Source organism: Saxophila tyrrhenica (assembly GCF_035928015.1).
Source record: "Saxophila tyrrhenica strain CCFEE 5935 chromosome Unknown scaffold_25, whole genome shotgun sequence".
In the NCBI taxonomy this organism is placed as follows: Eukaryota; Fungi; Ascomycota; class Dothideomycetes; order Mycosphaerellales; family Extremaceae; genus Saxophila; species Saxophila tyrrhenica.
In genome coordinates, this window is record NW_027041757.1 from 158,476 (window position 1) to 173,421 (window position 14,946).

General features: G+C 54.8%; 6 protein-coding genes across 6 annotated transcripts; 3 read left to right on the plus strand and 3 right to left on the minus strand.

Moving 5' to 3' along the window:
- Positions 1-205: 205 nt before the first annotated feature.
- LTR77_010671 (uncharacterized protein) lies at positions 206-1,042 on the plus strand (the record flags this gene model as incomplete). The annotated part of the gene is made up of 1 exon (XM_064807888.1): positions 206-1,042. One exon carries the CDS (start codon positions 206-208, stop codon positions 1,040-1,042), a length of 837 nt encoding a protein of 278 aa, XP_064653966.1.
- Positions 1,043-1,453: 411 nt separating this feature from the next.
- LTR77_010672 (uncharacterized protein) lies at positions 1,454-3,232 on the minus strand (the record flags this gene model as incomplete). The annotated part of the gene is made up of 5 exons (XM_064807889.1): positions 1,454-2,052; positions 2,108-2,817; positions 2,867-2,902; positions 2,956-3,155; positions 3,230-3,232. The coding sequence occupies 5 exons, from the start codon at positions 3,230-3,232 to the stop codon at positions 1,454-1,456; spliced, it is 1,548 nt and encodes a 515-aa protein (XP_064653967.1).
- Positions 3,233-3,908: 676 nt separating this feature from the next.
- On the minus strand, positions 3,909-5,630 carry LTR77_010673 (uncharacterized protein; the record flags this gene model as incomplete). Its single annotated transcript, XM_064807890.1, has 1 exon — positions 3,909-5,630. The coding sequence occupies one exon, from the start codon at positions 5,628-5,630 to the stop codon at positions 3,909-3,911; it is 1,722 nt and encodes a 573-aa protein (XP_064653968.1).
- A 705-nt stretch (positions 5,631-6,335) lies between these two features.
- LTR77_010674 (uncharacterized protein) lies at positions 6,336-6,686 on the minus strand (the record flags this gene model as incomplete). The annotated part of the gene is made up of 1 exon (XM_064807891.1): positions 6,336-6,686. One exon carries the CDS (start codon positions 6,684-6,686, stop codon positions 6,336-6,338), a length of 351 nt encoding a protein of 116 aa, XP_064653969.1.
- A 1,601-nt stretch (positions 6,687-8,287) lies between these two features.
- On the plus strand, positions 8,288-9,555 carry LTR77_010675 (uncharacterized protein; the record flags this gene model as incomplete). The annotated part of the gene is made up of 2 exons (XM_064807892.1): positions 8,288-9,203; positions 9,257-9,555. 2 exons carry the CDS (start codon positions 8,288-8,290, stop codon positions 9,553-9,555), a joined length of 1,215 nt encoding a protein of 404 aa, XP_064653970.1.
- Positions 9,556-13,082: 3,527 nt separating this feature from the next.
- LTR77_010676 (uncharacterized protein) lies at positions 13,083-14,707 on the plus strand (the record flags this gene model as incomplete). Its single annotated transcript, XM_064807893.1, has 4 exons — positions 13,083-13,345; positions 13,418-13,645; positions 13,694-13,730; positions 13,781-14,707. The coding sequence occupies 4 exons, from the start codon at positions 13,083-13,085 to the stop codon at positions 14,705-14,707; spliced, it is 1,455 nt and encodes a 484-aa protein (XP_064653971.1).
- Positions 14,708-14,946: the final 239 nt, after the last annotated feature.

Consider the following 14,946-nt stretch of genomic DNA (forward strand, 5'->3'; position numbering starts at 1 on the left):
TAAGGTTTGCGCCGGAGAAACAGTTCTTCCGAAGTTGCAAGAAGAGCTTCACTTCTTGTTATTCACTCATGTACTCATGTACCTTCAAAAACATACGACGACAAACTGTTTCGTATACAACTTTGGAACGCCTCACCGACGGCCTACCAAATGCAATCACCGCAATAACAGCATCCATCCTCGCGCCGACCCGGCGCTCTTCAAGATGTCCCTCCAACCAACCAACCTCCCCATCGACCGCACAACCACCCCACCCTTCCTCCTCCGCCTCTTCTACCGACCCTCGCAACCGCTCCTCCCACACGAGTTCTCCATCGCACCACCAGCAGACACCTCAAACATCCCCGACTACACATCCCTCCTCCCACCTTCGATCCGCCAAAACAGCGTACAGATCTACACCTGGCCAACATGCACTCTCAGCGAACTTACAGGGCTGCTTACAAGCGTTTTACCGGAAAGCCTACTACCACGCCCAAGTGCAGGGACAAGGCTGGTCTTCAAACTAATCTTCCCGGACACCCGAGGCATGGTCGATGAACGAGGGAGAGGGAGGTGGATGGACAAGCATCTCGGCTCCGTGGTCATTGGCGCTTCAGCTCCGGCTGATCGGACGGAGGATGAGGACGAAGTAATGGGCGATGCGAAGGAGAGCACTGTGCTAGAAGGGGATGCAGAGAAGACGCTCTCGGACGCGCGATTCGTGATTGGGGATTATGTGGCTTGCACCATCATGCCGCCTGGAGCTGATGGGAGAGTCGCGCCGATGCCGCCGCCGGCGATGTCGGGACGGGGTGGGAGGGATGTGTATGCTGCGCCGAGGGGAAGGGAGAACGGGTATGGGCCTCCTAGAGGAGGCAGCTATCGAGGGTCGTATGGTGGGAGGGGAGGTGCGGCGCCGCCGATGGGTGACTGGCGGAGGGGAGAGAGGCCGCCGCCTCCTGTGGCTCCGTTTGGTGGAGGAGGTTACGGGGGCGGATATGGAGGAGGTGGATACAGAGGCGGTGGATATCGGGGCGGTGGAGAACGAAGACCGTACTAGGAGGACGGTAGGAGCGCCTCCACTGCTACTGCGGTCCCTGTGCCCGAGTATGCTGGTGCTGGGATAAGCGATGGGCGTATAAGAGGCGACGAGCGCAAGCTGCCAGACGACTAGGTATCGCCTGGGTGGAGCTCAAGGAGTGGAAGACATGGGCAGGGGTTTTGCTGATCTGGACCGTGAGCACAATCGCGAGCAAGAGGTCTGTGGCTGTAAATGTAGCTTTTAGCGTCGGCGCTGGTGGGGTCAAAGCGACATTGAGAAGAGCGAAGTCAAGAGTTGAAAATCTCATTCACAGAGGTGCATCGCGCGTTTCTTAGGCCGTATCCTTGAGGTGTCTCTAGTATCTCATGCCACTAATCGTACCCTCAGGTCGACACAAATATCGTAGGTCTTCGTCAAAGCACGACTCGATCAGCACACCGCATGCGACTTCCCATGCTTCCCCTGCAAGCTGTGCTTCTCATCAGTGTAATGCTGATTCATGCCCTTCCTCCGCCCATTCTTCAACCCATGCCCCTTCATGTGCTCCGCATGCTGCTCCAGCTTCTTGTCATCCATCTTTGTCAACTCGTGTACCGCCATCTGCAGATCCGCCACCAGCGCATCACACCTGCTCCGCGAGAAGTCCTCCCGCACCACGATACGCATCATCTTCATGGTCTCGCTATGCGGCGCCATCGTATACGCTGGCACGACCCAGCCGCGCTCGCGGAGCTGGTGAGCGATGGCGAACTCGTCGAACTTGTGTCCATCCTCGGGGTTGAGGCGGAAGGCGACAAGGGGAAGGCCTTGGCCACGGGTCTTGGACATGAGGATGAAGCCCATCTTCTGCACGGAGAGGGCAAGGTAGTCCGCCGTGCGGGTCAAGTTGGACATGATGCTACGATAGCCTTTCTTGCCCAGGCGTATGAGCTGGTAGTATTGGCCGATGACTTGGCTGGCGCCGCGGGAGAAGTTGAGGGTGAAGGAGGCTTGGTCGGCGCCCAGATAGTTGACATTGAAGATGAGCTCTGCATGAGTATCAGTCTCGACCAGACGACTTAGACTGGATGAAGTGATCCTTACCCTTCGGAAGGAACTCGGGGTCACGCCAGACCACCCAACCCACACCAGGGTAGACAAGACCATACTTGTGGCCAGAGACGTTGATCGAGACAACCTTCTCCAGGCGGAAGTCCCATACCAAGTTCGGGTTGACGAAAGGTGCGACGAAGCCACCGGATGCTGCATCCACGTGAATCGGGCAGTCAATGTTCTTCTCGATTAGAAGATCGTTGATGGCCTTGGTGTCCTCATACTCGCCAGTGTAAGTCGTACCCAAGATCGAGCAAATACCAATCGTATTCTCATCCACCAAGTTCACCGCCTCTTCTGGGTCGATCACGTATCTGTCCTTGGTACAGTAGACGAATTTCTCCTCAACGTCAAAGTACCTCGCCGCTTTCTCCCAGCACACCTGCACAGCAGAGTTCATGACAATGTTCGGCCTGCTGTAATGTTTCCCAGCCGCCTTCCGCTTGTTCTGCCAGCGCTTCTTCATGGCCAAGGTGGCCAGCATGATGGCTTCTGAGGAGCCGATAGTGGAGGTGCCCATGGCGTTGGTCTTGTCGTCGTGGGCGGGGATGTTGAAGAGACGGGCAATCATGCTGACGCAGCGGTTCTGGATGTCCGCACTGACGGGGTACTGTTCGTAGTCGATGAAGTTCTTGGAGAAGGAGTCGACCATGAGCTTTTCGGCTTCTTCTTCCATGTAGGTTGTCACGAAGGAGGCGAGGCTGGGGGTCTGTCAGCTTCAGTAGGATCAGTGACTCCAGTAAGACTTACTTGAGAGTAGGAGTGCCGTCAAGAGTCAAGTCATCCCTGGTTCATGTCAGCCGGCAACCATCATTTGAGCTGCTGTGCAGCCAACTCACTTGATAAGGCGGTAAGCAATGTCCCTCGGCATCTCATCGTCCGGCATCTTATGCTTGGGGATGTCCACGGCTGCGAACTTGCTGCCGTAGACACTCGCCGTGAAGTCATTGTCGTCGGGGAGGCCGATGGTGAGCTCCTCGAACTTCTCGTCGAACGCCTGGCCTGCGTCGGCATCATTGGCAACGGCAGCCAGGTGGACCTACAAACAGTAAGGCAATATGGTTAGCAAGTGTCTCAGACATGTTGGGAGGATTTTGCTCGTGGATTTGGTACCATAGTGCCGGCTACGCTTGAGTGTTGGTTTGAGTGAATGGAATAGGAGTAAGGAAAGTGAGGGCCAATGGATGTGCTACGAGAAGTGACGGTAGAGACGAAGCTTCAGTATACCACTCTAAAGCTTCTCGAGAGGGATGCGAGAGGTGGTGAGGACAGACGGGAGAAGAAGAGGAAGGAAAAGCAAGAAGCAGCAACACCAAGCTTGATTTCGAGCATGCAGGCACGATGCAGCGTCCCTCGTCCTTGCCAGTCCAGACCACCACGTTCCACTTTGAATGCAGCTCGCCGAGGAGGTGACGTTGGTGACCGCGGATAATCAAGCCAAGGTTTGCGCCAGCGGTCTTAGCAAACGCTTGTGTCTGAGCTTGCTTTTCTTGATCGTCTGTTTTACCAGACTTCAACATCCCCATCAACCTGTTTCCTGCATGGCCATCAGCGCACACGTATGTGATCGAACATACTCAAGCTCGAACGAAGAAGCCCCGGGGATGCTTGACTGTTCGTTGGGACAGGACACGAACAGACTCAAGCTTTATGCGCAATCCTTAGTCAGGCATGCGAATGTCTCGAGAAAGCGACCAAGAACTGGCTTATACAACATTTACAAGGTGGCCATGAAACCCACTTGTGGTGAGGAGAACCTCCGCAGCCTGCACGACGAAGTATGTCACCGGATCTACAGCTTACTCCTCCTGGCACTCTCCTCTCTCAACCCCCTCAACGCCTCGTCCAACAACCCCATCCCCTCCACCAATCTCCTCTCCTGCAACCTCGGCGCCACCACCTGAATGCTCAGAGCGCTTCCTAGATACGTCTTGCGGTCGAAACCCGTCCACATTTCTCGATTGACCTTGTCCCATCCATTCAGCGGCTTCGTGGCCGTGACCTCGCTCTGCATGTCTTTCTCGGAGAACGTCCGCACAGGGAGGATGCCAGTACTGACGTCAAGGATGTTGAACATCGAATGGTAGTTTGTATCGTTCCATCTATCGATCGCTGCGACAGGATGCGGAGCTGGAGGGCAGATGAGGAGGTCGAGGTGTTTGTCTTCTCCAGCTGTGGATGGGGTGGAGGATCGCCAGTAGCCGCCGCTCTCTTTCCAGACGGAGAGGAATCTGGTCTGTATATCCGTCCGTTGGGCTTGCAGCTTTCGAACGTCGTCTATCTTCTTCTGCGGTCGGCGCTTCAACCGAGTTGATAGCCAAGGCGACAGTGGCTCTCCCGTCTTCTCCAGATGATCAAACCAGGTATTCGCTCCATCAATCGACATGATCCCATTGAACGTCTTCACAATCTGCGGCCCAAAGCTCGACAAATCCATCTCTACCACCTCAATACCACCCACTGCGGCCAACGTCTTCGCCACATCATCCATCAGCCTCTGAACCGGCGGCAAAGGCGTCACATGCCCATCCGTTCTTGCGACTCCGATCCTCAGTTTCCTCCCACTCCCCACGGGAAGCGATGCCTGCTGCCCCCACGTCTGCTCAAGCACCTCAGGATCCAGCCCCGTCGGCTTTGCATCACAAACCACCCTCAAAAACATCTCGCAGTCCCTCTGACTCACCGCAATCGGTCCCGCCGTGGCCTCCATCCCCACCTTGTTCGCTCCCGGCAGCGCTCCGCCTTCCTGCCCAGCATACGGCACCCTGCCATGCGAAGGCTTTACACCATACAGCCCATTCACAAAGGCCGGCACACGGATACTGCCCCCAATATCCGTCCCCACACCCAACACACTCCCGCGCATCGCAATTAAAGCGCCCTCGCCACCACTACTGCCACCGGCTGTAAGCAAGCGATTCGCCGGGTTTAAGGTCCGGCCAAAGACGTTGTTATGGCTATCCAGCGCTGCCATCGTCTGCGGCACATTGGTCTTACAGTATAGCACTGCGCCAAGCTCGAGCAGGAGGTCCACGAGCGCGGAGTTGGTGGTAGCGGGCTGGAAGCAGAAGGCTGCTACGCCGACGGAGGAGTCGTAGCCTTTGATTTTGAAGGTGTCTTTGAGCGAGATGGGGAGGCCGTGTAGAGGTCCGATGGGTTTCCCGGTCCGTGCGTAGTGGGCATCGAGTTCCTTTGCACGGGTGATGGCGTCCGTGAAAAGGATTTCGGTCAGGCAGTTCGTAGCTTGTTGGGCGATGGCGGCGCGTTTGCAGAATGCCGTCGTGACATCTACAGATTTGAGGAGGCCTGTCAAGAGGCCGGAGAGGTGAGCTGTAGCATCGAAGTTCTCTGTGAGATCAAGTTCTCGCTGGGTCAAGATGCCAGACTCTCGTGGGACATCTTTGAGATTGAAACGGTCGGAGGGGATGGCACGGCGGAGGCGCCATTCTTTGGGGATGCGGGAGTCACGCTCTTGTCGCTTGCGTTCTGCTATCTCTTGCCAGGTGTCCGTCATAGTGATTCTGCCGTTGATTGACTCTGATGAACTCACACTACTAAGCTGATTATACGGATGAGTATCGAGTGAAGACTGGAGTCAACATCGGTGATGTCGATCAGCTGTGGTCGAGAAGCCGAGGTCCAAGTCACACCTTGATCTATAGACATCTGGCATGATGAACATATGCAAAGCTATACTATACCCAATAGAGCTTCTGCTATAGCATGTTACATCAACGACTTCATGTTGATAGTCGTTAAGGGATATGTGTTGTTATTTGTCGAGGAACATTTGCTGTTTGACGAAGAATATGTGTCAAGCCGGTAGGGCTAGTCGAGTGCTTCAGCGTAGCTGGGAAGAATGTCTTGTAAACGAAGCTTGACTGAAAGGTGCTGTTAGTTCTGTTGACAAAGTGGGCGCTATAAGCAAATGTGTGAACGACACAATGATTCAAAATGGTCAAAGGTAACGAATGGTCATTCGCAACTTGCACCTGGACTAACCGTCTCGACTTCTCTGATGGCAACTGACTAACGCTCGTCTTCGATGTTTATATTAGAGAACGGCTTCACCTTGTCCGATATATAAGATCCTTCAAATTTGGGGTAAAGAAGATGTGACTGTCGGACATGTTTTGACCATGGTATTCAACTGATCGACGAAGCTCCAATACTCTGTTGGTGTATGCGTATTCATCGCCAACATGAACTCGGGACTTTCCTACTTCCGATACCACATCCTCGTGACCTTCGTCCTCCTGATCTTGGCTTGCAACTGAAATACTCCATAGAGCAGCGCTTCTGCCGTCGGCGGACAGCCTGGAACATAGATATCCACCGGGATGAGCCGATCCACTCCTCGTACAACACTGTAGCTGTAGTGGTAGTAGCCACCGCCATTCGCACAGCTGCCCATGCTAATCACCCACTTGGGATCCGGCATCTGGTCGTATAGCTGCCGCACAGCGGGACCCATCTTGTTGCAAACAGTCCCGGCAACGATCATGACATCGGCTTGACGTGGGGAGGCGCGGAAGATGATCCCAAGGCGGTCCTGGTCGTAGCGAGGCATAGATGCGTGCATCATTTCGATCCCGCAGCACGCGAGCGCGAAGGTCAGTGGCCATACCGATCCGTTGCGTGCTCAGGCGATGAGCTTGTCAATCGTCGTTCTGATCAATCGTGAGCTCGGTCAGTCTCCGAGGATGGTCTGGCTTTTTTGATTGGGTAGCTCGCAATTGCCTACACTGTGTATTCGGCAACAGCAGTCCGTTTCATATCTTTGGATACTGCGTAGCCAGGGGACGCGTGTTGTCGCTGATCTCCGCTTTGCTGGCGATTTGGCACATTGGTCATGCATCGTGTCGAGACATCGGGGTTGGGTGTGCCGACGTTCTGGGACGAAGTAATGAGGCAACGTCTTGAAAGGCTAGCTGGAACTTTGTTGTTTGTCAGCCAATGTATCACTTCGGCAGAGTCAGGAGGAGACGAACATCTTGCCAGTCGAGTAACACTCATTGCTAAGGTCTCTCAATGAAGTCTTCCGAGCAACGGGAAACAGCCAGTACCCGGAGGAAAGCGACATGCTGCTTCACCTTTTAAAGTGGTCGTCGCCGGATCTGGCGTCGGGAAATTCACACCTCTGGTCTCTTGACCAAGAGACTCCACCCCTGCAGATACACGGACGAGCTTCACCAGCAAGAGGACGGAGTGACTATTTTTGTAGATACGTAGGCGTGCTCCTAGCCAGTAGGCCTTTATGACAACAAGTGACAGCCCTTGTGGGTGGGAAATTGGCGAAGAAGCAGGCAATCCTGGTGTGCCATCATGCTGCCAGTCGACATGGTCTTGCTTCTTTCGGACCGGGTTCCAGCATTCGTGACAGGTGTCATTTTGGACCGATCCAGCTATTTTTTCCTCTGTCTACCATCTGTTCCGATCAGGTGTCTGCCGTAGCCACTTGGTCCGATCTGATCTTGAACAAGGGTGTGTGAAGAAGGAGCTAGAGAAGATTTCGGCCTCGGAAAATCAACACCTCTATGCACGCACCCTCACAAGCGCCATACACTTTCCAGTTTCCTCCGTCATCATCTCCTTCTTGGTATCATCATCACATGGCAGCAGATCAGCTGTCGCGTGATGACAGGACTCCCTGATGACAGCCGACAATGCCCCTTCTGCTCTGCTAAATTCTCCCGAGTGGACGCGGCTCGAAGACACGCCAAGCGATGCCCGGCGAGGCAAGGTCATGTCTTGCCTAATAGACAACGAGGGCGTCGACTGAAGTCTTGCGACCAGTGCTCGAGGCTCAAAGTCCATTGTCTCGTCGAGAGTGGACCTGGTTGTAAACGATGCGCATCTCGGAGGCTACAATGCACCTTCACCCGTAGCAGTTATGATCACCCTCGAGGGAGCGTGCCTTGGACGCCAATCCGGGCAAGTGCACGCAGTGACTGGCGTCTCACAATCGCCTTCTTACTCGATGCTACCGATGACGACCAAGACTTCGTCACAGGGAACGTTCTGGGAACTGAGCCGCTGGCTGCACCGCTGGGCTCAATCTTCTCGTCACCGTCTCAAGCTGGGCACGATGAGTCGCGGGATTTTGTTGACCCCTCACTTTCCCTGCCCTCTGAGGTATGGCTATCTTCCCTGGACCTAGATGGGCTCGACATGGAGGACGATGGAAACATTTTTGGAGCGTCGAGTTCTTTCCACCCCCAGGACGACCCACTCTCTACTCGTCTCGAGCTTCTAGGATCACAACTCGCCTCCTACATCGACTCCAACCACAGTCTCAGTGACGATTTCGATCGAATGATCTTCCGCCACTTCTTCACCGCATCGAACGTAGCGGTGTTCGCTACGACGCTCTGCCGCAAACGACACTACCAATACCCAATAATACATTGGCCGACACTCGTCCTTGAAGACATTTCGCTTCCCCTGCTCCTGGCAATCTCTTTGACAGGAGCCGCCTACTCGATCCACGAAGAACATGGCAAAGAAAACATCACCGTCGCAAGAAGTTTCTATAGATTGGCCGATTCCTTTGTCTTTGACCAGCTGGACAGAGTGCTCGAAGAACGTCCAACTGAAGCTGACATCACCACAGCTATACAGGCCTGCCAAGCCGGGCTGCTCATGTATGCATTGAAAGATCTTCTCGTGAGCGACGCGACCGCAATATCTACTACGGTCTTCACCCGACTGCCGAATCTCGTGTCTGCATTACGCCGATTGAACTTCACTGGCTGCCGACACAGCGATGATGAAGACCCGCACCTCTTCCTGTGCCGCGAACAGATTACTCGACTGGTCGCCTGGACCTATTGCGCAGACTGTCTCGCAACGTTGTGCTACAACAAGCCGCCGTGTTTCTCCTTGACCGAGATGACTGGGGACCTTCCATGCGATCCTGCGCTGTGGGAGACTGGCGCGCCGTATGCGGAGGTAATACGGCGGTATCCGAGGCCAAGCTCGTCCAAGTCCCTGGTTGAGCTCATGTCACAGCTGCTCGCTGACGGCCGACCATCTGATTGCGAGCTGGAGCACTTACCGGTTTTTCACGTGCATGTTATGCTATGTGGTAAGTCGTGTGAACAGCTTTACTATAGTCGTCGCTGACATAGAGATTGACAGCTATCCAGCCGATAATATTCAACTTACACGTCTCCATGGCTCTGGAGCAACAAGCAGAGAAATTGCTACATGCTTTGGATAAGTGGCGAGGCCTCTGGCGAGAGACACTCGAGCTACTCACAGACGAAGATCGCAAATGGCTGGGCGTAGCGAAATATATCTCTGGTCTTGAGCATCTGTCTAGGAGGATTGTTGAGGTCGCGATCAGCGCCGACGCTGCGAGTTCGCAATACCTGCGCCGGTTACCATCAACCAGCTCCAGGTATCTGCATACGTTTTTGCGAACGTTTGTTGTCTGACCGCACGAATCGGGTGACCTCGTAACACGTGTGCTTACGGAGCTCTATGTCGACCTGCGGGGGCCATTGAGCACAGAAGCGCGGAGTTGTCAATGCAACATCCGACATGTCTCAACTCGATTGATGGGGTCCAAGCGGCCATCTCGACTTCTACGACGGCAACTGACGGGAATGATCTGTCATGGTCGTGTCGAAGATCAACTTCGCCTTGCTCCAATACGATGAATGAAGGCTGAACTTCTTCCAGCAACTTTTATTGGTGAAGGAGAATATCGACAGGAGGTACGAGGTGATGACTATCCAGTTGTTGGCATTTTGAAACAGGGATACCTCCGATCGTCTGGACAATTGCTAATGCGTCTCCCATGATCTGGTGCCCAATACGAGTTGCCATCTTTGTTGAGAGCACCACGGCGACCTCCAAGAGTCAATGAAGTCAACACAAGCGAAGCCCAAGGCCGGTGGGTGGTGTCGTTTCCAAAGCGCCGGTGCCTAGGTACGATGCTGGCCAAGAAAGGACTCGGCGCTCTGCCTTGTCAACCGGAGCCCGAGATATCTGCGTAGGTTGGATGTCTTTGGTAAGGTTCTGCGCCATCGAGGTATCTTTTGACTTGCGACCTTGTGTCCCTAATGGCAGGTTGAGTCGAGTCTGAGCAGATTATCGTATCGATGACAGCTTGTTCTGTTTCATGATGGTTTTGTCGAGGCCCAGACTGTGGAATGGCTTGCAGGCCAACAGTAACAACCTAACTTGCGTCTTCTGCGTGAGCAGGCCAAGTCTTTGGCAAGCAACTGTGTACGCAGCCTTGTCCAGTGAAGGTATCGTAGATTAGGAGCGTCTGTGTAACTAGACTGTGAGCTGGCCTTGACGGTATCGTGTCATCCATCATCTTCCAGCTTCCCTTCGCCGGGGATGACTGGCGACAGAACCGTGTGACTGCCGTGAAAAACAAACACTGAACAGCTGAAGTTGCAACAGCACTTTGGTTATTACTCAGCTTGGGTCCGGCCGTACCTGGATAGCCAGCCCTACAGCCCATTGAATGGGAACAGGTAAGCACGCGATAAGCGATTCACCTTGCAGCATCCTGCCATTGCGCAGGTATAGGGTCAACCGGTTGGTCGCGAAGTTCCCATATGTTCAGCTTATGGCGTAGGTGACCTGTGTGCTCTGAACCGGACAGGGTGCATGCCAGCTGCTATCTTTGACGGCGCCCTCGGGTGCAGAATGCGCCTTCACGCTGTGTCAGCGCATACAGCAGATGCAGCATGGCGGCGCCGAGTAGTGAGAGCGGAACATGGCCGCGGTATGGTGTTGGACAGCAGCGGCTCCGAGAAACTTCAGCGTCCTGGGTGTATCAGTCAGATCTGATGCTCCCTTTCTCGGATGCTCTCGAGTTCTGTCGACTCCCGCATCTCCGCTGGCAACATTCACGACAGTCCCGTCGTCCCGTTGGCAAGTGGTCAGGACATACGGAGTACCCATAAAGTGCAGTCGGTGGTGAAGCCTGATGTCAGGCGAGCTAAAGATAGCCAGGGGTCTCAGTTGAGTCCACAGCTTTTTGATCCTGCGGAGAACCAGGTGCTAAGCTTTTGACCTAGCGTGGCTGTGCAAACGGCTCGTCTCCAGGCATCTTCTTTCTCTCGACTGTGAGAGGTCTGCAAGAGACGAGAAGAAGTCGTCGTTGAGCTTTGCGAAACAGGAGGATTTTGCCGCGTGCATTCCACCTCGAATGCATCCTCACGCAAGCCATGTCCACAAGCTGCAGCTGGCGATACGTCACCTTCGAGACTTTGAGATCGGACGGCTTCGCCGATCCAAACCTACGCCGGGACGAGACCTCGCAATGCTACTTTACACGAGGACAGAACGCTGTTGCATCCCGGAGGGTGGTAGCACGTCGTCGATCTATATCCACATGGTGCTAGAGATTGGCTTTCGCTGCCCGCATGGCAATAGTTGTATGTGTCACAAGACAATTGACACTTCTGCAAGCCCCCAGAACGGCCAACCCAAAAGTAGGCGCTCCAAGCGAGTCGAGTGCTTGTGCGTGCGACTCTCCGGCTCGAGGGAAGACCTTGATGATGGAGAGGCGCTTCGGCCGCGTACTGCTTGTCGACCGAAGGCCATCCTTCAAGACGGGAAGAATGGGGTTTCATATGCTCGTATTCACGACGGGGCTAGGGAGTAGTCAGGACACCGACGCAAGCGAATGCCATTTGCCTGACCAGTGCGGTCCAAACAGCAGTGAGGTCTGCGCGATCAGCTCAGGGTCTCGGTAGACGTTGAAGCTTTTGCCTTCTTGGAAGGGCCCTGATTGGCTGTTCTTGTTCGTCCTATTTTTGGTCTTCAGCAAAAACTACCTACACAACCTTTTGGCGAACTGTGAACAGGCCTCACCCGCTTGGACCGTCTTCACTGACCGCGTCGCCGACCTCATCCTTCGCCGGCCGGCGTCATCGCTGCTGAGAGTCTGACCGACTGGAGGGGTGAGCGTCCGTGGGGCGTCGTACAGGAGAGGCTGAGTCCAAACCATCGCAAGTGCCAGGCCCTCCCATCCGCCTCGGGCGCGTTCCTGACAGCAGACAAGCATGCCCGTTGCCCGCGTCGATTCTCTAGCTCTTCCTGGCAAGGTGGGTTGTTACTCTCTTGGGCCATACCGTCGGCTCGGGTGGTGTTTTTGGCAATTCGTCGCCCAATCAAGGCTCAACCTGCTCTCTTTGCCTCCCTCTGCTGACCAGAGGCAACTCTATTGACACGATGCGAGGCATGGGTCGCAACGGGCCCTCGCCTTGACGTGCAGCTGTCCACGCCGTGATCTCATACCGGCTTCCACTCTCCTGCTCGGGCTGCTGATGCGCTCCGGGGTCCAGGCGAACCATCTCCCATCCAGCTAGCTTCGACGCAGGCTATTCTAAGATTCGATGCAGCTCTGTCAGTATTATACCACCTCGATCTAAGCTACTCCATGAGGGAAATGGCTCTCTGTGACTACATATCGCATGCCGGCCTCCACCGGATGAGACTCTCATCAGCAGGCTACACACTCGCTTGAAGTTGGGTTGACTACATTCGTTATACTTGTCTATCCATCCCTTCCCGCTATTCCGTTCGTTGCTATCCTAATAGTGCAGGAAGGCATTACACTGTCGCTCTCACCCTTGTCCTGCTGGAGGAGATCGTCATATCTTCTGGACGCCTAACCTCGTCAACATCTTCGCCCAGCTGTGAGAAGTCTACAAGTCCTGGAAGAAGATCACCGACGCGGGGAAGCAAATACGAGACTTTTATTCCTGTCCACCGACATTGATATCTCGTTCAATGGCAGGAGGCCCAGGTGCCGCCGGCCCTTCTCGAAGGTCTCACACGAAGAGCCGCAAAGGTTGCAAGACTTGCAAACGCCGGCACATTCGCTGCGATGAGACCTTCCCGCAATGGTCAGTCATGGCTGTCCATATCGACTTCTCTTCAATACTAACTCTCAGCAAGCCGTAACTGCACGAAGCACCAAGTACGATGCGATTACATGGAGAATTTGTCAGACTCAGACCTTCAGTCCAGCCCAGAACAGCCTGTCGTCGCTCTCACTCCCACGTCTGAGAACCTGGTGGACATATGGCAGGCAACTGGAAGCTTCCCATATCCGGATCTCCAGGTCTTCCCACCACCTTCAACCCACGAATATTCGAAGAACGAATTACGTCTAATTCACCACTTGTCATCGCTCTCCAACGACCTTCGTCGCAACGGCTCTTCAAAGCTCACTGTGTTCACACAACAGATACCCAAGTAAGACGATGGTTGCCCGGTCACGCGCTGATCGGTTTTACGGCATGATTACTTGCTGACATGTCATCCAAGATTCCTAAGCATAGCCTCCTCCTACCCTTTTGTGATGCACGCTCTGCTTTCCTTCTCCGCCAACCATCTGGCATGGACTCATCGATCGAATGAAGCGCGGACGCTGCATATCCATCATGGCAGCATTGCTTTGCGAGGGCTACACGAGGCCATTGGAAGCTTCTCGCGTGAGAATGCAGACGCTGTACTGGCTGGGTCTGTCCTGATGCTTTGGCAGGCCACGGATTGGTGAGTCGCGCGCACCATACCACCACAGATCTAGACTAACAGGCGCAGGCGGAGTTGGTCCTCGCTTCGAGCCGGCATTCAATCGGTTGGTAAACTCGCATAGAAGTCTCTCACACAAATACTGACATGTCACAGATCCTGAATACGATGCGATCCTGGCCGCACGAGTCGAACTTTGCCGAATACCTGGTGGAAGGAGACATCATCGCCAATTCATACCGCACGCATCGCAGGCGCTCGTCTGTGCCGTTCAGCGAAAGGAGCGCGATACTTCAGCAGGCCGCGCAAGCCGTGCAGCGAGCGCAGATGGCTCTGGCGGGGCAAGATTGCGAACTTCACTGGATCTCCCAGTTGCTTACCTACATCCAACGGCTGCAAGGCATGCCTCCTGCACAGTCAGCTCCGGACCAATTCAGCCAGTTCTACCACCTACGGAAATGGCTCATGTGGCTTCCGGTTGCGTTGCTTCAACGCACGCAAAGTCAGGGCCCGGCCATGTTGACACTGGCGCAATTCTACGCGACAGCGTTGGCACTTGAGCCCTTATTCCCGGATCTGGGCTCATCGTTCTGCGGTGCAATTGCGCTGCCCCCGCTGGAGGCCATTATCGGCGTGACGGATTCGATGCAGACCGAGCAGGTGATGAGCCCAGCACTACTGGAGATTGCAACCGTCATGCAATACCCGCAACAAGTCGCCCTCCAATACCGAACCCGCGCAGCGCAATTCCAGCATATGGCGACCGCACAAGACCACCACTTCACAACCATGAGCCCCGAAACCATGGGCCCTGCGTCCATCGGCAACATGAGCCCCGCCTTCGCACCACCCGCCCTCCACTACTCCACCTCCCAATCCTCCTCAGCAGCGCAATCACCTTTCCTCGAAGTCCCGTCATCAGCACAGCCCGGTTTCAGCTGGGGCACACAAGCATGGGGCGCGGTGCCGTCTCCCGGCTTGCCGGCGCAGAACTACCAGCCGCAGGACGAGCAGCAGATGTACGGATACTTGCCGTCGAGCAATTTCGCAGGAGGGTTCGTATCGCCTTCGATCTGGGTTTGAGGAGAGGAATTCCGGGCTAAGCGGGTTACTAGGACTCCTGAGGGTGGGCCGTCGAATTACTTCGGGCCATGACGACAAATACTGCAATGGGAGGCTACGATACACGAGGCGGGCGGGATTGGACGCAGATGGGAAGACGTCGGTTCATGCATCTGGGCCGACTTCATACATTCTTGATGACGAGTTTACATGGCATTCGATTGCATACGACACAGCGGCTCCGGCATGGGGCTGCTACG